At 42.8% G+C, this 24,021-nt stretch overlaps 1 protein-coding gene across 5 annotated transcripts in view; it reads left to right on the top strand.

Annotated features, from left to right (window-relative positions):
• The window catches only part of RGL1 (ral guanine nucleotide dissociation stimulator like 1), a 281,027-nt gene that overhangs the window by 201,046 nt on the left and 55,960 nt on the right, over nucleotides 1–24,021 (top strand). For all 5 annotated transcript variants that reach the window (XM_082472912.1, XM_082472911.1, XM_082472913.1 and 2 more), the window contains one exon: nucleotides 8,129–8,206. In XM_082472912.1, the coding sequence (XP_082329038.1) occupies nucleotides 8,129–8,206 (78 nt within the window). The remainder of the gene's footprint in view (nucleotides 1–8,128; nucleotides 8,207–24,021) is intronic.

Genomic DNA, 24,021 nt, shown 5'->3' with positions numbered 1-24,021 from the left:
ACCCGACTCTCACCCAGCATCGCAGTGGGGATTCTCCATGGGAACATGTGGCTGGACAGCAGAATCTGGATGGTAGTGATGGTTCTGTTAGAATAAACACTAAAAGGTTTTAATAATAATAAAGGACTGAGCCTCAGAGCTTCACCAGGCTAGCTTTCTTTTCTGGAAATGAGAGAAAAATGTTTCTCTCAAGTAGCTCTTTTTTGAACAAAAAATTTCACTTGGCAAAGGGAGGCAACGCATGCAGTTATCTTTCTTTTTTAGAAAAGAATACCAAATTGCCCAGCAGATTTTTAAAAAATGTGCTTATGTTTGGAAACTACAAAGCAAAACTGGCAAAAAAAACTGAAAGACAAGGTACATACATTCTGAGTGATTATCGGAAAGTTTTCAATTCACCTTTGGTAACCTAAAGCTGTGGTTTTGACCATTTTCTAGCAGTTGGTGGGAGGGGTTGATCACAAACCCCTTTAAGAATCTGCTAAAAACTATGGACCCTCTCTAGCAAAAAAAAAACACATCACCAAATTTGGCTTACGGCTTAGGGATTCCCAAACTCCCCTAAGTTCATCCAGGGACTCTAGGTTGTGACTCTCCAGGCAAAGGTTCCCTAGCATGAGTGACAGGACTGTGTCGGTGGCCATTAGGAGTCAGAGGAGGGCACTGCTCCTAGTATATTATGAGTATGGCTCTGAAAAGTAAATTCATTAATTTCATTAAAGTAAATGCAATGGTTTGTTTTAAAAAAGAGGTATATCTCTGAAACTTTAAAAGGAAAAGGGGACTGGCTGTTTTTGAGTTAATTTTATTTATTTATTTTTTTAATCACTTTTCTCTTATTTGACATTTCTTTTTTTAACCTTTTTTGGAGTGAACTTAGCCCTGGAGAATGACTTCAGGCTCCTAGTCCTGGGAAACATAATTCTTTTGCCTTTGGTCTCTACTGAAGTTGCCAGCAAGTACCAATTTAGATAAATGGATGTTATATTGAGTTTTGTGAGCACAGGAGAGAAAAGTATTCTCCAAACTGATGGGATACCATGATACTAAATTCATTGTCATTGTGTTTGATTTTACGTAGCATTTTTCTTAAGATTCTTTTTTTTTTAAATTTTTTGGCTGCACTGGGTCTTTGTTGCTGCACGCAGGCTTTCTCTAGTTGAGTTGAGCTGGGGCTACTCTTTGTTGCGGTGCGCGGCCTTAATGCGGTAGTTCCTGTTGCGGAGCACAGGCTCTAGGTGCATGGGCTTCAGTAGTTGTGGCACGTGGGCTCAGTAGTTGTGGCGCACGGACTTAGTTGCTCTGCGGCATGTGGGATCTTCCTGGACCAGGGATCGAACCCGTGTCCCCTGCGTTGGCAGGCGGATTCTTAACCACTGCGCCACCAGGGATGTCAGATTATTCTTGAAGAGCTCTGCAAGAGCACCTTTTTGTGGTTGGGGAAAACTGAGCCACAGGCTCGCACTGACTTGTTAATAATGTATTAATTCATCTTAAGCCTAAGGAAAATCCCAACTTGTAGACAGATTCTGTGGTTGTCCAGGTGCTGCCTGCTCCCTGCCCCCAGTTGTAACCTGTTTCTTCCGTCGACCTTCCGACCTTTGTTGTATCTGCAGTGGCTGTAGCACGCTAACAAGACAGATTCGCAGCTGATGGTTTAGAATTGTTACCAATTACGGGTGGAAGAAGGAGGCACCGATGAGCCACCAAGCTCTTGGGGACAGTAAACGGGCCAGAGAAGAGAGATGGGTGACAAGGACCTGGAGTGGAAAATAGAAGAAACCTGACAGCAAGGGCATGAAGGCCATCAGACTTGAGAAAAAACTTTAAATGGGAATGAGAAACAAGTTATAGCAAGAGACACCTTTTCATTTTCTTTCCCTGGCTGAATAGTGACTGAAAAGTCTTTGTCCTTTTCTTGGTCTCCCTTTTCAGACAGTTGTAGGTTGGGGCTGGAGGTGAAGATAGTATTGTCAAGGGAAATTTTATAGTGTTTTAAAACCATCAAGTGGAACAGAAATACTAGGCACTTTGGCTGTTAATGTTCCCTTAACTATCAGGGAGATAGTTAAGGGAACATTAATATTCCTGCTACCATCATCAATAATATGGAGATAATGTGACGAATTGAAGGGCAAGGAAGGCGGAGGGCCCTTCACAGCAAAGGCCTGGAGGGCAGGACTGAGGCTCCTTCTGGGTTTTCTGGCTTTTTTCTAATCATGGGAGAACTTTGCCTAGAGAACCAGACCTCGTGAGTGAAAGCACACCGCCTGGTTCTCTGTTCAGCATCGTCGACCCCTTCCTTTCTTGCAAGAGAACAAGGAGTTTTTGCCTGTTGTCTCTGACCTTTGTCTTCTCCTTGAATAACTGGCTCCATGGTGGTAGCGGGACCTTTCCAAGGTAGGCTTGGTGGCCGTGACCCAGTTGTCGGGTCACACTTGGGTGGAGAGGTGCCTGCCGTGGAGGATATTATTCGGAGCGATTAAAAACAAGCCCCTGGCTGCTCTGTGGTGTACGGTCTGCAGTCTTAATCAAGGCCTCACTTGGTGTTCCCGACATCTGCAGGCTATTTCACTGTGTCATTCTTCTGAGTCAAGGTCAGCTTCTGAACATTTTCCTCATACCTGACCTGTGTTCTTGTGGGTCAGTTAAAGAAAAAATGCTTCAGATGTTCACAGGCTGGGGTTGATTAGAAAAGCAAAGGCTCCCAGAGGTCCTTGAGTCAGCAGCTTCATGTGAGGTCTCTCTTGCCTTGACTTCCTCCTCTCTGTTCTTTCATCATCCCCAATAAGTAGCTTCTTCCCTTCCCTCCCCTCCCCATCCTCAATTATTCGTGATCGTAGAAGGCATTAATGAATTCATTTGGCAAAGGTTTAGTGAGTGTCGGCTAAGCGCAGGCTCTACTCCAGGCGCAGGGCATATAGCAGTAAGCGAGGTAAAAGGGTGAAAGCAAAGCCCTGACCATGGCCGGCCAGGCCCTCGTGATCTGCCCCCACCACCTCCATGCTCACCTCCTTCTCTGTCTCCGCTTCATCTGTTCTGCTCCTTCCTCACCGGTCTTCTTGACGTTTCTCAAGCACGCCGTCCTGCCACTGCCCCAAGGCCTTTGCCCCGACTCTCCCCTCCGCTTGGAAGGCTCTCCTCCTAGAGATCTGTGTGGTCCATTCCCTCGCCTTCTGGAGGATTTTAGTTCATTGTCACATTCACGTCAGGCCTTTCCTGGACACTCATGTGAAGCAGCTACCTCAGGCCCTCCAATCATGTCTGAGTGCCCTCGGCTACTTTATTTTTCTCCATTGCACTTTTCACCATCTGACTAGTATATATTAACTAATTACTAGTTTATTGCTTCTCTCCCCCCACTACATGGTGCTCCATGAAAACAGGGGCTTTGGTTAGTTCACTGCTGTATCTTCAGTGCCCAGAATAGCACCTGAAAATAGGCTTTAATAAATACTCATTGAATGAGGACTAAATGAATGAAAGAATGAATGACCGAGTAAGTGAAAAGCCCAAGGTTTCTAACCTCAAAGAACTTATCATTTGGTGGAAGGAGACATAAAATAAATAAACAAAATAACTATGGTTTGTGTGATCGGGTGTTGACTCGGAGACTGGACTCTAGAGCCTGACTGTCAAGGTTCAAATCCCTCCTTTACTTACTAGCTGTGTCTTTGAGGGCAAAGTACTTAAGCTGTCTGGGCCTCAGTTTCTCTTGCATTAAATAGGAAGAATAATAATACCATCGTATAGGATTATTGTGAGAATTAAATGAAACAATCCATATAAGGTGCTTAGCACAGTGTCTGGTATATAGTGAGCTCTCAATAATTATTAACTGCTGTTATCATGGGATCACTTGCCATAATCAAGTGGAGCCTGAAAGGTTCTTCAGGATTATCCCCATCCTGGTCTGATGTTGCTGAGACTTTTCTGTTAGAGAGTAAAGGTTAGAAAGGCTCCCCCCCCCCACCCACCCACCCACCACCAGAAGTACTGTCCCTGGGGATAACTTTATCTTAAGATTTCTTTGAACCACAAGTATCCCTGGTCCTCCCTTCAAACACATATTAAACGTTTTATCTGCCCGGATAGGCTCCAAACAATACATCCATCCCCCCTGGAAATAACTGTTTCCTGTTTAAATATTAGCAACCAGTTAAACATTATATTGAGGTTTTTTTTTTTCTTTTTCTAGTAAATTTTAGGCTGCAGTAAAAATTGCGCAAGGCTGTACTTTAGGAGACATTTGTGAATCTTTCTTTTGCCTTGTGATACAGAGAAAACCATGTCAGAAGTCATTCTGACAATTTGTATTTTAAGTTTTGTGAATTGCCATTTAAAGAAGGGCAGTTTGGTAAGCCTTCTTAAGAGGTTCGAGCTTTGATCTTAAATCCTAGGGAGGTTTTGCAGAAATTGGAGGTGACGTTGTTGACAGGTTTGTCTGTAGCTACTCATTAATTAAACACACACACACACATACACACCCTTTATTTACTCCCCTGGAGTAATGAATTGAACTTGACTTTGGTTTTTGATGGGAAGCTATGAGAAGGTCCAGGAAACATCAAAGAAACACTCTTAATCTCATAAAACTAACTCTTAACTCTCAAACGACCTAGCTTGAACGTTAGAGTTCTTGATTCCAGTGCTGGTCTAGTTTCTTTTCTGTAAGGCTTTAATTCTCCTTAATGATAAGAAAAGTGCAGGGGCAAATAATCGTCCCCTGCCCAGTCCATTAAATTCCAGAGGGTTATAGGCTTTTTAATTTTATCTTGCTTCTAAAGGTCTCCTTTGTAAAACTGTATATACATTTTTTTTTGTATTTTTATACTGCTTACACCTTCAAGGTCTCAGCTTTAAGATCTTAAAAATTCCTTTCGCATTTTAATTTTAGATTTTTGTAACGATCACAGCTATCCTAAAGCTTTTTTATGCTCCTAGACCATTAGAAATGAAGGCACAGACAGGTTAAGACACTTGTATAAGCAAAAAGCCAGATAATGCCTTTATAGAGACAAATAGGAACCTAGTCGTTGGGAAGTTCCTTTCCATGTCTGCTTAGGGAACCCCACTAGACCACTCATTTGCTCCCAACAAATAACCATCAACATGCCTGTTGGGTGCCAGGCCTTGCTTTAAGCTCTAAAGAGTAATGAGCAAAAGAGACAGAAGTCCTGCTCTCATGGGGTTTATGTTCCAATGGGCAGTAGCTGTATGAATTGCACAGTACACTAGAATGTGTTAAAGGCTGTGGAGGAGAATAAAACAGTGGTGTTAGTGTTGGTTTCCATAGGATGGTCAGGGAAGGCCTCACTGATCAAGTGACATCGGAGCAAAGACCTGCAGGAGCCCAGGGAGTGCACCAGCGGTGTGGGCGTGGGAGGCGGTGGCAGCGGGTGCAGAGATTCTGAGGCAGGAGGATGCCTGGCGTGCGTGCGTGTGTGTGTGTGTGTGTGGGGGGGGGGGAAGCAGCAAGGAAGCCAGTGAGGCTGAGGCAGAGTGAGTGAGTGTAGGAGACGTGGTCAGAGATATCAGGGGCAGGGCACGTAGGGCCTCAGGAGATGGGTAAGATGTTGGCCTTTCCTCAGAGTGAAGAGTGGGAGCCGGGGGAGGGTTTTGAGCTGAGCAGCGGCATGAACAGCATCGCCGTGGCTTGAGGCAGACATGCCAGGAGAGGCGTTAAGCGCCTGTGGCATTGATCCAGCCAGAGATGGTGGCAGTGTGAGCCAAGGCAGAGTGACGAGAAGTGCCGGGATTCAGGATATGTCATAAAGGCAGAGCCAAAAGATTTTCCTGGTGGATCGGGCAGAGAAGAAAGAGTTAAGGATGCTGCAGCCTTTGAGCCTGCGTGTCTGGACCGTGTGCGCCAACACACACGTGCCTTGTTACTGATGCTTCTCATTGGTCTCCAAGTTATTACCAACCAGTCATGCTGGTCCTGACTATGAGCCTCTACTCATAGTACTCTGCTGGCTGGGAGAAGTATCCATGTGGTCTTCTGGGCAGACGGTACCGGGTTCATTAAGGAGAGAGAACTTTGCTCACTCACCAGTGTAAGTTACTTAGTCCTTTGTGACACCGTCTGACTGCACCTGTGGCATCACATTCTGGGAGCAGAACTGTGATGGGTGTTCATGTCACCCCAGCCGGCGTCTCAGCTCTGAGCCTGAACAATGCAGAGAAAGAGCAGCAGAGTATGAGAAGCAAAAGTAAAGATGAGGAATAGGAAGATCAGGGGATTTTTAGTATGAACATCTCTGGAGAGAAAAATATCAGGAGCAATAAAATGTGTATCTTTCCCTTGTAAAGTTTCTTCGCTTTTATTTCGACCTCTCAGAGGTTCCAGCTGGAAGATAAAAGATGCCGTATTTCCAGGATAACCAGAGAGTTAATGAAGGAACACAGAATGTGACCAAAACGAAGATTAAATCCCACATGTAGTCACTGAGGGCTGGCAGGCGGGAGTTTAGGTATCACTCAAGTCAGATGGGTGGCAGGCACGGTGGCCTCCCTCCTCACTGTACTTACCCCATCTTTCCTACTTAAATAAACCAGAGTCTGTTGTGAGGGAACATGAGGACAGGGTCCGCTCTGACGGTGGCCAAAGAGAGAGCCAAGAAATCCCACTCTATTTATTTACTAGGAATCTCATTTCCCAGCCCTGCCTTGCTCACATGGGGCTGCATAAATCTTAATCTGACTGAGTTCTTGTCTCAGGGAAAGCAAAGGGTAGCCCTGGAAGCCTCTGAATAGCAGGTGCAGGACAGAATGAAGGGCAACAGGGAGGGCGGAGGCCAGTGGAAAATATCTCTGGGAGGCCAAGAGGTCCATAAGGCTGATGAGCTTGAGAAGGAGCAGGTGGATGGGGGTGGGGGCTGATGCCTCCGGGCGTAAACTAGAACCTGCCGGGATGGGGCGACGGGGAGACCAGATGGACTGGCATTCTGTCAAACCAGATGGTGGGCTTTTATTTTTAAAAGGACTTGTAAATCCTAGGAACAAGGGACCATAAGGGTACTGGGTCCCTTAATCCTATTAGTAGAAGACAGAAGTGTTCTCTTTAAAAATGTAAACCCCACCAGTTATAGAATTTCTATTATCAAAACTTTGGGACAGATTACCAGCTTGTGAAACTCCAAGGAATCTCTGAATTCTCCACTGATGGGAAGAGAAACTGCACAAATAGTCTAGGCATTATACGTTCATATAAAGGCTCCTCCTTAGGAATCTAAAGTGAATTTACTAAATGAACATTCTGAACCAAATAAAACATGATATATTTGTATGAAATAGACTTGCTTACCTATGGAGTTAGAAGGACATCTAACAGTGTAATCAGGGACTGATCAATGTTTTAATAAGTTTTGAGTTTGTAATGAGACAAATAGGCACCTATTGCTTTCTAAACCATTGTTCCCCTGTGTCCCCCTTCCCCAGTGGCTGGGGAAACCTAGATCAGCCTGGCCTCGGTGTACACACTGCTGTTCTCTTGGTTGCTGAGACACAAGGGTTCTGTTCTTCAGTCCTTGTCTCTATCTCAGCCTTTACTTGAGGGTTCGGAATTATTTCCATCACCCTCCTCCAGTAGGACCTATCCTCAAGGAGACCAGACTCATAAGCAGAGCACGGAGTCGTCATCTTGTGCCCATGTGTGGCACAGGCGTGAAGGTTGTGCAAGCAAAGCCACATCTTCCTTCCGTAGCTACACAGAGGGGTCAATGCTCCAGAGTTCATGAGGAATCTCCCACCTGTGCATCACATAACGCCTGATTCTGCTGCTAAGAGGAAAAGAGTAATTTCATCGAAAAAAATCCAAAGAAATGTTAAATATTAAGAGAAAGTTTTAAGTAGTGTGATTCATTGTCTAATCACTTTCCTTGTAGACTGTATATTTATACGTACACACGCACACATATACACACACACACATATATATGTTTACCCATTAAATAAATATCAATAATACAGTATCATTTTTGATGTTATTTCACAGATATTACTTTCCTTAAATACTCCTGAAAAGTATAACTGTTGTCTTGTGCTTGAAATGGAAAAGAGTTGCCCTCCAACACTACTGACTGCATTTTCTGTTTGTCTATTTGTTTGTTTGTTTTTATCTATAAAGGTATGGAAACCTGACAAGCCCAAACTGTGAAGAAGTTGGAGGCCAAAGTTCATCAGAGTCTAAGACGGTGATCAGGAAGTAAGTCTGCCTCTTCTCTGCATTACAAGCTCTCAGTCAAGACTTATTATCTTAAAAGAACGTAATTTAGTAGAGTTTTTAAATTCCTTTGGAATGTTGCCATGGTTTTTTTCCATAATACATATAAAGTCATGGAAGTATTTTTTGACCATCTAATGCTATTCATTTATTCGTTCAGTAAACATGTATTGATCACCTCCTCTTGACCAGGCCCTGTGCTAAGGGATACAGCTATGAACAAAATAAGTAAGTCCCAGCTCTTATGAAGCTTATATTATAGTAGAGAGAGAGAGACAAAGAATCCAGGCAAAAAAGAATGAAGTAGGGCAGGGGGGCTAGATCCTGATGGAGACTTTGATTCACATAGGGTGTCAGAAATGGGCTTTCTGATCTGATCTGGAGACATTGGAGCAGAAACCTGAATGTGGTGCAGGTGAGGCCTTGTGAATGTCCAGGCAGGGAGAATATGGAAAAAGCTCTGCGGCAGGAACAGTGTTTGAGAAACAGTAGAGGGGTGAATGAGGCTGCAGCCAAGTGAATGAAGTGGCAAGTACTGGGGCATGAGATCTGTAAGGGCCCCTCATCGCATGAAGGCTTTGGGAAGGATGTTGCATTTTATTCTGAGAAAGACAAGAAACACTTAACAGGGCTTTAGGAGAATAGTGCTATGGCCTGGTTTCTGTTTAAAAGGCCTCCTCTGGCTCTGTGTGGAAAATAGACCCTGACATTGGGGACAGGGGCAAGAGTGGCAGCAAGGAGCCCGGTTAGGGCCCTTACGTGGGTCCAGGCAAGGGGTGATGACAGCATGGACATGGGTAGTAATAGCAGTTGTCGTCTTCGTCATTATAGGAGTGGGAACAAGAAGTAGTAGCTTGTAGTCGTGACAGCTTCTGCAGAAGTCTTGAAGGTGTTGCTGACAGGATGTACTGATGCAGTGGGTGTGGCATATGAGACAAAGAGGAGGCAGGGATGTCTCCAAGGGTCGTGTGTGAGCGAGTGATAGAATGGAGCCCCGGCTTTGCGCAATAAGAAAGTTTGGTGGGGAGCATGTGTCAGTAATTTCATCTTAGACGTGTTAACTTTGAGGTAATTGGGTGAGTGTAGATTCCAGGGAGAAGTCTAGACTGGAAGTATACATTTGGGCATCCTTAGTTTATACATGGTGTTTAAAGCTATGGGAATGGATGTGACCTCGTGTGGACGAAGGGTAGATCTAGAAGGGAAAGGTCCAAAGACTGAGCCTTGGTTCCCTCCAGTACTGAGAGTTAGGAAAGCGGACGGTCCAGCAGAGGAGACTGGAACAGAGCAGGCAGGGGGAAGGAGAAGAAAGAAGCTGTGTTCCAGAAGACAAGCGGAGAAGGGGTTTTGGAGGGGGCGTGACCAGCTGTGTCTGATGCTGTTCAGACATCAAGCGAGAGGGGTCTGGGGAGTGACTCCTAATTTTGCCACACCTCCGTCTTTGGCACCCGTGGCGAGCGCAGTTTTGGTGGATGGAGATGTGGGTTAAGAGAGGTTAGAAGGGGAGGAAGTGGGGATGACAAGTTTAATGACTCTTTGGAAGAGTTATGTTGTAAAGGGGAGCAGAGAAATGGGGCGGAGGATGAGGGCAAGGGATGGTCTTTTCACTGCGGTTTTTTTTTTTTAAATGGGAGGTAGTTTATGCTGATGAATTTGATCCAGCAGTCAGTGAAGAAGAAATCCACGACGTAGGGGTACAGGCTGCTGAAGGAGTGAGGTTCTTGAGTAGATAGGTTATATACTAGGGTGCTTGAAACCACTCGTGGTTTCATCTTGGGATCAAAAGTTCAGGGAGGTAATCCTATGGAATTTTTAACTGTTCAGGCGATTGGCTGATGGACTCCTTTCTCCAGGAGCCAGGGATATAAAGATGAGAAAACTGGGTATCTTTTTATCTCCTGAAGTTAGGTGTCAGGTAGTTTCATAATTTTATTGGATGGGCCATAACCTTCCAGAAAACTAAACACACCAGTGTGGAATATTTGAATGTCAAGTGCAAGGTGTGGTGAGTGGAAGAGATACCTTATTCCTAGAGGGCTTTAGGGAGGCTTCTTGGAAGAGGTGACATCTGAAGCAGGCTTTGAAGGAGCGTGAAGATTTGGATGGTAGAGCCGTTTAGGAAGAGGGGACAGTGGGATCAAATCAGGGAAGTGCAGAGTATATGATATTTGGGGGAACAACACAGAATCGGGGCGGCTGCTTCACTGTGTACATGTTGGGTGAGGGCAGTTAGTGGAGCTGAAGTTATTATGAAAGGTTTGAGTTTCTCACAAATTCAAGAGGGTTTGGACTTTCCCTGGTAAGCAGTGGGCAGTCAGCCCTAAAAAGTTTTTGCAGGAGGGAAGCCGTATAATCAGATAGGTAATTTGAGGGAATGGATTAGACTTACAACCTTCTTTTTTTTTCTTGTGGTTCTTTATTATCTTATTGTTGTGCCCAATCCAGATGCCGCTGCCTAGCCCATAAATGCCGCATGAGTATCGCCTGGGAACTTGGTAGGAATGCAGAGTCTCAGGCCCTGCCCCAGACCTAGATTAGAATCTGCATTTTAACAAGATCCTCAAGTGATTCCTATGCATTTTTTTAAAATAAATTTATTTATTTTTTAAAATTTATTTTTGGCTGTGTTGGGTGTTCGTTGCGGTGCGCAGGCTTTCTCTAGTTGCAGAGAGCGGGGGCTACTCTTCATTGCAGTGTGCGGGCTTCTCATTGCGGTGGCTTCTCTCGTTGTGGAGCACGGGCTGTAGGCGTGTGGGCTTCCGTAGTTGCAGCACATGGGCTCAGTAGTTGTGGCTCACGGGCTCTAGAGCGCAGGCTCAGTAGTTGTGGTGCACGGGCTTAGTTGCTCCGTGGCATGTGGGATCTTCCCAGGCTAGGGCTTGAACCTGTGTCCCCTGCATTGGCAGGCGGATTCTCAACCACTGCGCCACCAGGGAAGCCCCTCCTATGCATTTTAAAGTTTGAGAGTCGTAGGATTAGAGGGATTTTGTTGTTGTTAGTTTTGTTTATCCATGAACACGTACGGAAATAATAATTTTTTTAAAAAAAGAACCTTTTTATAATGAATTTTAAAACATATGTTAAAGAAGAGATACTCTACGAATTGAGTGGCCAGCTTGTCAAATGTAATCTCGATCTGTGGCCAGATTCAGAAATAAGCGTGTTATCTACATAGTTTGGAATTGCGTCACATCTAGAGCTACCATTCAACTAGCCACCCGAACACTCTGAGGAGAGTAACAAGATGAAAAATATCCAGAGCTTTTCTGTTTCCCAGGGGGTGTTTTGAGATGAAATAGTTTTCTGGGAAGTAGCAGTTAAAGCAAATTGATTTGTACTCTGGACCTGAAGAGTCATGCTCATTCTTTTGAAGGCCTGTTATAAAACTTCATTCAAATTAATTGTACACCAGGAACAGTAACGTGGGTGAGACTGCAGGATAAGCTGTTTTAAAGGGCTTTACAGTTTTAAGCATATAAGGCCTTAACAAAGAGCTTCACATAGAACTCCCCTGAGGGGTCCATCATCTGAGGACAATGGTCCTTTCCTAAAGCTTCACAGTGAATTGGTAGAAAGTTCTTGACCCTTTTCCTCAGACTGAGTTGCCTTTTTAAAAAATTATGCCGATGAAAATATGCCACTTTATCGTATAATGGGTCACTCTGTCCTACAGAGACTGGAATGCTAAAATCCCTTCTCTCTGCTGACCTCTTTCTTCTTTCCATTTCCCTTTCTTCTGTCTTTTTTGGGTGTTTCCTCCCCCCCCCCCACTTCTCCTTTTATTATTTTTCATCTCACTTCAGCATTCTCTTTTTGTTCTCTTTTTCACAAGTTACCCTTCTGATCATTTCTTTGACTTGATAGGGTCACTGCTTTGTCTGTTTTTGGAAGAAATCAGGGAAGTATCTTGTCCATTCCACATGTAACACATGGAAAGTTCCTCGATCATCTCAGAGCTGCAGCAGCTGACTTGTAGCAGTGACTGAAGACTTCCTGATGGCTGATAGATGTGTAGGAGATATGGCTATATGCCAGTTCTCAGTGGGGGAGTTTTGCCCCCAGAGGACATTTGGCAAGATCTGGAGAATTTTTGGTGGTTTCAACTTGGTGGGAAGATGCTCTGGCATGTAGCGGGCAGAGGCCAGGATTGCTGCAAAACGTTCTGCCATGTGCAAGACCGCCCCCTTTCCCTCCTGCAACAAAGAATTACCTGACCCTAAATATCAATAGTGCCTAGGTAAGAAACCCTGCTGGATGGCAATTAGGCTGCTGCAGTGCTCAAGTGAAAACTGTCTTTACTTATGAACCTCTAAATATATGTAAAAACAATGCCATACTTATTTGGAAATTTATTGATTTATGCCCCTTCTTATAATTAGGCGAATCCAATGCTGAGGTGGCCGTGGAGCCAGCCTCATGGAAGGTGACAGGCCCTAGGAAACAAGGCTGGAGAACTCGGACTCAAGCTCCTCCTCTATCACTGTCACTTCACCTCTCTCGGTTTCAGTCTCTTTTCCTGAAAAATGAGTGCTCTGAGATCCTTTCAAGTTTAAGGATGCCTAGGATAAATTTTATTTAGCTTTCTTTTCATCTTCTTAAAAATAAAAATGAATATCAGAAGCAGAGATATGGTCCAAATATTATATTGATTGTTTGAGAGGTGCCCTTCACTGCTTGTTTCTGTTGGAAAGACTGGGTAACCAGTTTTGATAAAATAGGAAAGAAAAAATACACAGCTTCTTTGATTTGCTTATTATTAACCGTGACATCAGAACTGCTGGCTAGAATCATAAATAAAGAGATGGGCTAAAGCATTGTATTGTGGGGTCAGGCAAGGAGCAGCAAAATGCCCATTGTTTTCCTTTGCTGCAAATCTGCGTTCTTGTGATTTCAGGTGGGAAACAGACGGCAGGAATTCAATGACATTCTAAGAAGTAAACATCCTGTTTTAGGACAGATGCCTTGAGTTTTGCAGCACAGGGATATGGGGGGTGGAGGTGGGGAATCACTACTGGGTTTAACTATGAAAAGGAAAATGCTCAACTATTGTTTGGTTTTCAGTTTTTGTTATAAAGCATAGAACAAGGCTCCCATTTGATACAGGCTCCCAAGTCCCAAGGTAACAGTCTTTCCTGTATTTCTGAATATGGATCTAATCAACCTTTCAAAGGATAAAAGAACTTAAAAGAAGGCAAAAATGTGGAAATAACAGATGAAACAGTCAAGATGAAAGATTGGTTTCTGGTATCTTGGACCACAACTGGCTAGTGTTCTTCATGAATTTCAAAAAGTACCTGATTGTGCTGTGACTCTCACTTGTAATTCCAGTCCCGAGTATGCCCGGTTCAGGCTTTGTGCGATATCAGGACCTTTAAAGTTATCTGGCTAGAGTAAGAATTCCTTCAGTTGCAGGGAATTCAACTTCCAAGGATTTTAGATGTTGGAATCTTTGCCACACAGTGATTTCTGATGTTAGCACTAGACTGATGTAAATAATAAGTCATACCATGTTTGTTTCTACAATCCCTAAACTTGTCACTGTTGGGACATCAGGGAACTCACTTCCTACGACAGAAGAAAACATCTCTGCCAGCATTCATTCTACCTGCGCCCCTTTCCTCCTTCCTGCCGACACTTTTACATGAGAAAATACTATCTATTTAGAATAATAAAATCTGAACCAGATGGGAAAAGGAAACTTTCCTTAGTGCAGATTTATTACAATCATTGAATTCAGAAGTGAAGAGAACATGAAGAAGGGATATTAACCATACAGAGCCTTGACACCGTGAATCTTCACTCTCTGAAATGTATTTGAGATTAGAATATCATATATATATATATATATATATATATATATATATATATATATATATATATAATACATATATATATATATATATATATACACAGAACTTTAAAGATGTTTAAAACTGTTCAGGAATTACGCTTTTTTATTCCTTTTAAAAAATTACTATTGTAATGTTGAAATAGTTTCTGTTTTCTTTTCTTTAATTGACCCTCATCACTTCCCTTCTGGAATGCCATGTTTTGTTTTCTCAAACTCTTTACCATAGCAGTGGTTTAAACCACTGAAATCATTCTGTTTTCATCTCCAAACATTCAGATGATATAAAAGCCATTCTTGTAATCTTTTCCCAGAAGTTGTAAATAGTGACACCAGGTTTTAGTCAGTGGTAAAGAGTCCTATAAATATTAGTATCCAAGATATTGGAAACATTTTAAAGAAAAGGGAGATGAGTTAAAGGAAGTTGGCTGTAATTCTTTAATATCTGGGAAACTTTACAGTGGAAGGTATTAACAAATCTTCCCAGTGAGTTCGCAATCAATATTCATTCCATCAAATTCAAATAACCTAAGAAGGCAATTGAAATCAATCTGAGTGATTGTAACAAAAATGGGGCAAAGAAAGAGGAGTAAAGAACAGAGCAAAGATAAGATTTAAAACTCCAAATTTAGAAGAATTAAAGGCTATAATGTGAAAGGAATATTTTTAAAAAGTAAAACAAAAGTAGAAATGGAGATGCAATAAACCACATAAAAGAGCCTGGTATTGTCTTTAAAACATCCATACTGGGCAAAGAAAGACAGAAAGTATAGTCTTAAAAAAGTCATTGAAATCTTGAATCAAAATTATGCATTTAAGGGAAGAGTGCAGGCTCCCAAGCAGAAATTACTTTTCTAATAATGGAGGAATGAAACAACATCGATAATCATTGATTCAGAGAGAAGAATAAATGGCCGCCTGAGAATCTCCCAAGGTCCTCTACATGTTAGAGAAAGGTAAAGAGACATCACAACCAGACTCTGTCACTTGATCACCCTGCAGTGTCAGAGATGATGGAAATGATGATACTGCTGTCACCTCTCCGACCACCACCACTGGCTACAGTTTGGGGTGTACTTACCTTAGTGCAAGGCTTTCTGCTAGGCATTTTGTACCTTCTTTTACCATCACAGACATGCTGTGAGATATTGTCCTGATTTTATAGGTGTGTAAACTGAGGCTCCGGAAAAGTTACGCACTTTGACTAAGATCAAGCAGCTGGTTAATGACAGGTCTGATATTTGATCTCAGGTCCAATTGACTCCAGGACCTGGATTTCTCACCGTTTTGCTCTCAGGCCTGTTATTTCAAAAATAGCGTTGGGATCTCTGGTGCTCATAAATTCCCCCTGCCCCCTCACCCCTGCCGCCATATTTGTCTTTATTACAGTAAAAAGGGCTGCAGAGAGAAGTACATGAGGACCTAGGGTATAGTATCACCGGTGTGACTAGTGCTCTAGCTTGCTAGCATTCTGAGATTGTACAGTTTGGGATTATTTCCTTTAGCCTGTGTCGTTTTGCCTGGCTTTTTAATGAAATGAACACCCCGAGCAAGGTCCCCAAACAGCTGTTAGAAATGTGGAAGTTAGGCTTGTTTCCTGGGGAAGGAGATGGGTTGGAGGATGTGAGGAAAGAAGAAGGAAGACCAGATTGGTCAGGCCCATCAATCTGAGCTCCTGCTTCCTGTTCTTGGTGCCTTGTAGCATCTGTCATCCCCAACGGAAACTCCATTCTAATGGTGAAAACTGTTGAACGCCTCAGCAATTTTTTCATTAGAGGCCTATTTATAGCATAAAAACTCCCTTCTCGGACTGTGAGGAATTGGACAATAATGAGTTACTGAGGTCCCTGAAAAATAACTTTGGTGAGCGGCGGTGTCTCTTTCTAATAATAATGGCTAGAGTTCATTGGCTGCTGCATAGGAATAGTCCCTGTGTTAAGTACTGAGTATCCTTTTAATACCCTCATAATAACTCTATGTGTTATTATTCCTGTTTTACAGATGAGGAGTCTGAGACATAGAGAGGTTAAGGAACATGTCCAAGGTCATACAGTGAATAAATGAGAGAGTGGGATTTAACCCAGGCTTTAAACTCAACACTGTGTGGTCTCTACTTCTTTCCCTGTGATACAAATGAGACTATTTCTCTTAAGTACTTAGGTTGGACTCTCTTGTTCATCATTTTTCCCCCCTTAGGACATTTTAAACAACAGTTTTACATTTATATAAAAATTGAGCCAATAATAGAGAGTTCCCATATACCTTCCTCACAGTTTCCCCTATTATTAACTTCTAACACGAGTATACACATTTGTTATAATTAATGAATCAATGCATTGTTAACTAAAGTTCATAGTTTAGTAAGAGTTCTTTTTTTTTACATAATAGCCCTGTTCTGTTCCAGGATCCCATCCAGGTTACCGCATTACATTTAGTTGGGATATCTCTCTAGGTTCCTATTGGCTGTGACAGTTTTTGACTTTTCTTGTTTTTGATGACCTTGACAGTGTTGAGGAGTACTGATCAGATATATTTTAGGACACCCCTTTATTAGAATTTTTCTTGTAATTAGACTGAATTTATGAGGTTTGAGAGAAATATCACAGAGATAAAATACCATTCTCATCACATACTTTCAACATGATTTACGACTGTTGATGTTGGCCTTGATCACCTGGATGAAGTTGTTATTTTTCAGGTTTCTTCACGGCATATGTCTTTTTCCCCCCTTCCTTTCCATACTATATTGTTTGGAAGGAAGTCACTAGGCACAACCCCTTTGTTTTGCTTCCCTTCTTTTAGGGTAAAGTATCTACCTAATTTATTTGGAAAACTTCTGCATGGGAGATTTGTCTCGCCCATTTATTAATTTATTCAGTCTTTTATTTATATCAGTATGGACTCATGGAAATTTATTTATACTGTGGGATATAATGCAGTGCTACTTTATGTATTTTATTGCTCAGATTATTCCAGCTTTGGCCATTGGGAACTCTTCTGGTTGACTCCTGTGTCACTTTCACACATCCCTATTATTGTATTTGAGCCCTTCCTTACTTTATGGCACTACAAGATGTTCTAGACTCATCTTGTATATTTCCCATCCCAGTCTTAGAATCAGCCATTTCTTCAAGGAGACCTGGTTCTTTTTTTTTTTTTTTTTCAGATTTTCAGGAGACCTTAAAGTTGTTTTTTTTTTTTATATTTATTTTTGTCTGTGTTGGGTCTTCGTTTCTGTGCGAGGGCTTTCTCTAGTTGCGGCGAGCGGGGGCCACTCTTCATCGCGGTGCGCGGGCCTCTCACTATCGCGGCCTCTTGTGTTGCGGAGCACAGGCTCCAGACGCGCAGGCTCAGTAGTCGTGGCTCACGGGCCTAGCCGTTCTGCGGCATGTGGGATCTTCCCAGACCAGGGCACGAACCCGTGTCCCCTGCATTGGCAGGCAGATTCTCAACCACTGCGCCACCAGGGAAGCCCGACCTGGTTCTTTTTACTGGAGAATGATATTAGAAACCAAGATCTGGGTGCTAGGTGTGCTCATTGCTACGGGGGTGTCATTTCTTCTGGCCCTCTCAGCTGACATGGCTAGGAAATATATGTGTAAATGCATATACCTATAAATATTTCTATGTATAACCATCTCTATATTATATTAAATATGAATTCTTACTGATGCCTTCAACTCTAATCCTTACCACATGGACCATTCTAGCCTCCTCCCCTTGCTTATTTGTGAATATCCTCTCCAACAGTGAGAAAACCGGCTTCTGCCCTCTGCCTTCCATTTACTTAATTGTTCAGTTTCAGTATATATGTATAGCAGTATCAGAATCGTTAACTCGTACCCCCGAGGGAAACAACTTTCTCAACCAGAGTCCAGTGTTTATGTGTAGTTCCTTTTGCCTTTAGTCCTTAATCTTATAGATCGTAATTCTTCTTTTTTAAAATAATGAAAATAGCTAATGTTTTTGAGCACTCACTATGTCTTAGGGACTATTCTAAATACTTCAGATATATTATCTCTTTTAGGCCTCACAAGAACTCTGTGAGGAGGGATCTATTATTATATCCATTTTACAGATGAGGAAGCAGAGGCATAAAAAGGTTGGGTTTGTCTGGCTAACCAGAGAGTCAGTCTGACTCCGGAGAATGTGTGTAACCACATTGGCTCTACTGCTCATGAAAAATAGGCATTTAGGAGACCTCTTAGTTTTGTTCCTTTTCTAATGGAGTGCAGTCACTGACATACTGAGTAAGGTTTGGTAATATAGGATTAAGTCTCTGCACAACAATTCTCTTCAATTTCTGTAAATTTACGCTCAGTTGCCAGGGTGTGCACATGTACTTTGGGAATGAAAGACAGGTGTGTAAACATTTGATTTTGAGTTACTGGTTTTGAGCTCGTCTCCTCCTACTCTTGACCCTTTCCCACCCATATTTACTCTTTATACTGTGTGTCCTTTCTATCCCAATCTTTTTCTTCCTCCTTCTTGCCTTGGAGCTTTTTCTTTTCTTTAACTGCCCATGGCTCCTCACTGGCTTTTCTGCCCTATATTGCCTTCTGGTGCTTAGTCCCTACTCTGGCTTTGTTTACATTTATTTCCCTGGGTCTCTCTTAATTCCTCTTTTACTTTCTCTCCCAGCGTTCTAACCTGTACTCACCACCAGTACCAAAATGTACAATGGAAAATGTGCAAGAAAGCATTGCAAAATTACCTTGACAAGTCTAGATAATGTTTCCATCCTTTACATGCTTTTACAGGCAAAAAAAGGAAAAATAAAAATCTCTGCACCTCCCTTTGTTCTTTCTCATCAGGAAAACCATCTAGCCAGGGGTCTTAGAGGCAGACTGTAACTTCCAGCCTTCCCGGAAACAGAAGAAAATCATTCTGTGACTAGGAGAACAAGGTTGAGGGTCTAGCTCAGTCAGTGTCTAGGTTACTTTGCTTTCTTTCCCTGAAGGGCAAAGTGCATTGGCTCCCACCCAGAGGGCCTGGCAGTGTCCTGTGCTACATTGCTTCAAAGGCCGCCCTCTACATAGATCTTTTTACCTGTTCATTATCTATATTAGGGAAATATCCAATTCTTGGAGAGTATCCTAAAATAGAAAAATGTTTTGCTGCTTTTAAAAAATCTTTCCATGTCTAATCTTCTGCTGATGATTAAGTAATGGTAGATTATTACCTCAAATAGATTTCTGGGGAGAGAAAGCTCTAAATGGACAGAGTTATTCTGTTTGTCATAATAATCCTATTTCTTGGCTTGGAAGTTATATATCATGGGAGCGATGACTTCATACCTGGAAGGTTTTTTTTTTTATTAAACCTTTTACCAATTCTAAAGTATTTTACTACCTATGGGATTTTAACATGATTTAATGCATTTATCTTAAAATCCCTGTACGTATTAAAAATCTGTGGTTTGAGCATAATAGCCTAATGCTCACCTCAGTCAGCTCTCTTACTCTGCATTGCATGCCTGAAGGTCCCTGAGAGTGATTAGAAGTTTTGTACTATTTCCTTATACCTCTCAACTAAGACATCTGTCTGGTGTCTTCCAACCAGGTATTCTTAAGTGTGATTTCTGTTTGGCTAAGAAATCAAATGAGCATAGCAAATCCCATCATGCTCCATTTCTCCCCTCTTTTCCTATTCTTTAAACAGGTCTTCCTTATGTCTCTTAAAAGTGTTTTGCTTTCTCTCACCTCAGGACCTTTGCTTATGCTGTTACCCCAGAGTCTTCACCCTGCTAATTCTCCCTTATCCTTAAGATCTCAGCTTTAACGTCATTTCCTCAGGGAAGCGCTCCATGGAGCCCTGACCAGGTTTACTCTCTCTGAAGGTAAATACCCTAGACTCCCCTACTGTGACATTCCTCATGTAAATAGTTTTTGTGAATATGGAAAATAAAGGGTACTCAGTAAATATTAGTTGGATTAGTGAATTCATTTTCCCCAGGGATCTGTTCTATTACAAGTAAAAGAAGTCTTAGAAACTGCATCTGGGTCTGGACACGACTTCCTTCCTTCACATACTACAAGAATTTGCACCTTGCCAAGGATGCCTGAGGTAGAGAAAGCAATCCTGGTTGTCTGCTCTGCCATCAGATTTGGGCCTTGCCCCTGCTCCCCCCACCCCCCATCCAGTCATTCTTAATCAGACACACACGTTCCCTTGGGAGTGAGGAGTGCTGGCTTTTCTCCTTACTGAGTTTAGATTATGTCACAATCTTAATCTTTCCATTTGGCTTCAGAAATTACTTCTTCAGCCTTCACAAGTTTTTGTTTTTTTTTAAATTTATTTATTAATTTATTATTTATTTTTTGGCTGTGTTAGATCTTTGTTGCTGTGTGTGGGCTTTCTCTAGTTGCGGCGAGTGGGAGCTACTCTTTGTTGTGGTGCGCAGGCTTCTCATTGCGGTGGCTTCTCTTGTTGCAGAGCATGGGCTCTAGGCACGTGGGCTTCACTAGTTGTGGCTCGCGGGCTCAGTAGTTGTGGCTCGCGGGCTGTAGAGCGCAGGCTCAGTAGTTGTGGTGCACGGGCTTAGTTGCTCCGCAGCATGTGGGATATTTCCGGACCAGGGCTCAAACCCGTGTCCCCTGCATTGGCAGGCGAGTTCTTAACCACTGCGCCACCAGGGAAGTCCCTGTATTACACTTTGATGTTCCTGAATTGGTCTGTCCTGGGGGGGACTGACTCAGGGGTGTGTGTGTGAGTGTCTGTGTGGTGTGTGTGTGCATGAGTGTGTGTGTGTGGGGGGTGTGTGTGTGTGAGTGTGTGTGGCATGTGTGTGAGTGTGTGTGTGGCATGTGTGTGAGTGTGTGGTGTGTGTGTGTGTGTGATGTGTGTGTGAGTGTATGTGTGGTGAGTGTGTGTGTGAGAGAGTTTGTGCGTGTGTGTGGAGTGTGTATGTGGTGTGTCTGTGTCGTGTGTGTGTGGTGTGTGTGAGTGTGTGTGGTGTGTGTGAGAGTTTGTGTGTGTGTGTGGAGTGTGTGTGTGGTGTGTGTATGTGGTGTGTGTGAGTGTATGTGTGGTGAGTGTGTGTGTGGCGTGTGTGTGCGTGAGTGTGTGTGAGTGTGTGGTGTGTGTGTGAGTGTGTGGTGTGAGTGTGTGGTTTGTGGGTGAGTGTGTGGTGTGTGTGTGGTGTGTGTGTGCGTGTGTGTGCGTGAGTGTGTGTGGTGTGTGTGCATGTGTGCGCGTGTGTGGTGTGTGTGTATGTGTGTGTGTGGTGTGTCTGTGTGGTGTGTGTGTGGTGTGTGTGTGTATGTGTGTGTGTGGTGTGTGTGTGGTTGTGTGTGGTGTGTGTGTGGTGTGTGTGTGTGGTGTGTGTGTGTGAGTGTCTGGTGTGTGGTGTGTGTGTGTGGTGTGTGTGTGAGTGTGTGGTGTGTGTGTGTGGTGTGTGTGTGGTGTGTGTGTGAGTGGTGTGTGTGTGGTGTGTGTGTGGTGTGTCTGTGTGGTGTGTGTGTGGTGTGTGTGTGTGATGTGTGTGTGTGAGTGTCTGGTGTGTGTGTGTGGTGTGTCTGTGTGGTGTGTGTGTGAGTGTGTGGTGTGTGTGTGTGGTGTGTGAGTGTGTGGTGTGTGGGTGAGTGTGTGGTGTGTGTGTGGTGTGAGTGTGTGTGTGGCGTGTGTGCATGAGTGTGTGTGAGTGGGTGTGTGTGCGTGTGTGTGCATGTGTGGTGTGTGTATGTGTGTGTGTGGTGTGTGTGAGTGTCTGGTGTGTGTGTGAGTGTGTGTGGTGTGTGTGTGGTGTGTCTATGTGGTGTGTGTGAGTGTGTTGTGTGTGTGTGTGTGGTGTGTCTATGTGGTGTGTGTGAGTGTGTGGTGTATGTGTGTGTGTGGGGGGGTGGTATTTGTTCCCAGTGTTTGCCTTCCTCCAGCAGGCCTGGAGCCACAAGTGTTGCAGGAGCATGGTTTGTACTCTGTGTCACTATTTTACGTGGCAGTTTCCTTGAGTTCTTTCCATGAGTGCTGATTGATTTTCACTGAGCCATACCTTTTTTAATCCCTTCCTTTTGTGACTTATGGCAAGTAGTCTTAAGACTGCTAACAGTTACGTTTCTCTTGAGATATCTCAATATCCTTATTGACATTATGTCATTTGAAATTCAACTGATCAGTGTCAGGTAGATGAAGGCAGGCATTATTGTGTCTCTTCTCCAGATAAGGGTCGGTGGAGCTAAGTGATCAGTCCCACTCCCGTCGTTCACAGGTGGCACAGTGAGGATGGGAACCAGGTTTTCCTCTCGAACCTCATTTCTTGTTCTGTGCATAGAGCCAAGTAGCTTCTCTAGTTTAACAGTCACACCTTTCCTGTAAGTTTGTGACTTTTAACGAGGGCTTCCCTTCGTTATTAAGGTTCTTTACACCTTCCAACTAACCAGTTCTGGTCAGGATGTACCTTAGATCTTAGGAGTGGAGCCAGGAAAGGTAAGATGGAAAAGCCACTGGCCAGTAATCCTGTTGTCTCTGTCATGATTTTGTGATGTTGCTTTCCCTTTTGAAATTTCAAAAGTTTCACATTTTATCTGCTTCTTAGCCTATCAAGAACAGAAAGTTTCTTCCCAGGACTGGCAAACATAAAGCTGCTGTGAGCTTTGGGCACACGTCCAGGCCTTTCCAGAAAGCCTGCCTCCCTGGGATGCTGATAAAACTGCTAATAAGAGGGCAGGGGTCTGCCTCGTGTTGTATTGTGCTGTCTGTATATCTTTTCCTTCTTCTCTTTATTCTTCCTCCTCTGCCCTCGTTTCTCTTTTGTCTGAAAATGCTTTTTAATTCAATGTCTGGGTTTGTAGTGACTTTTCAAAGCCTTCTTGCGCTAAGCTGTGGGAGGGGCACTGTCACAAAGGGTAAAATGAGTAGATTAGCAACGCTAGTAGAAAATATCAGTCTGAGGTGGACAAAATGTGCACCTAAAGGTGAGTCCAATATGGATTAAGGTCCCCCTTCAGAATTCCCCTGGACCTTCCAAGGCTGCAGCTTTCCATGGAAGGAAGTCCTATACAATGTGCCCCATAGAAATATATAAGTACACAGAGATGTAAACAAGGATATTCATTTTGTAGTTATAAGTGTGAGAACCTAACAATAACATAACTACCTGTGCACTAGTAGAATACCTATATTAATTATGGTGTGTGCATGCAATGGATACTATGTAACCCTGAGAAACAGTGAGAGCTAGAGGTCCTGGCGTGGATGGAGAGGTGTCTATGACATACTATTCATGGGGGAAAAAATCCATGGTTTATACATATTACATCTACTTAAATATGTAAACATATCCATAGAAAAGTCTAGAAGGATATACTCCAAACTGTTCACACAAGGTCATGGTAATAAGATTAGAATGAAGGGGGATAGATATTTTGTTGTTGTAATTTATAGATATTTGCGTATTTGTAATATTTACTTTTTTCAATAAATTGTTTTGTAATTTTAGAACTAACAATTATGGGGGGTAAATGAGTAAATGATATATTGATGTCTTTTACTATAATTTTGGATTTCTACCTGGGTTTTTTTTAGGTTATGAACTTTTGAGGTGTTATCAGGGTCATTGAGCTGCTGGTCTCATTGTTGGTTGGATGCTCTTTCAGATTTTTAATTTAGTGATGTGAATTATCATCCCTCCATATCTATCTTTTGATCACTGTCATCGAAAGAGTATTCCCTCATTGAAATATTAAAAAATATTAAGCGAGTGATAGTACTAATTAAATTAAATCACCCTTCTTTTGAGAAGTGCAAAACCGTTCTGTAAGAGTCACCGTAATGTATGCAAACGTCAGGTTTTCCTGCGTTCTATGCTATCACCTCACCTATGTGCCTACCCCAGTTCTGGGCTCAATGCTCGTCAGCAAAGAAGGGAAATTATTCACAGAAAAAGTCATCTTCCTTATAAAAATGAAATATTAGGATGCCACCACATCATTATCTTCTTCAATTCATGATA

This window comes from Balaenoptera physalus (genome assembly GCF_965194825.1).
Source record: "Balaenoptera physalus genome assembly, chromosome: 1".
NCBI lineage: Eukaryota > Metazoa > Chordata > Mammalia > Artiodactyla > Balaenopteridae > Balaenoptera > Balaenoptera physalus.
Note: the sequence above shows the minus strand (reverse complement) of the source record. Positions and strands in the feature narration are given on the sequence as shown.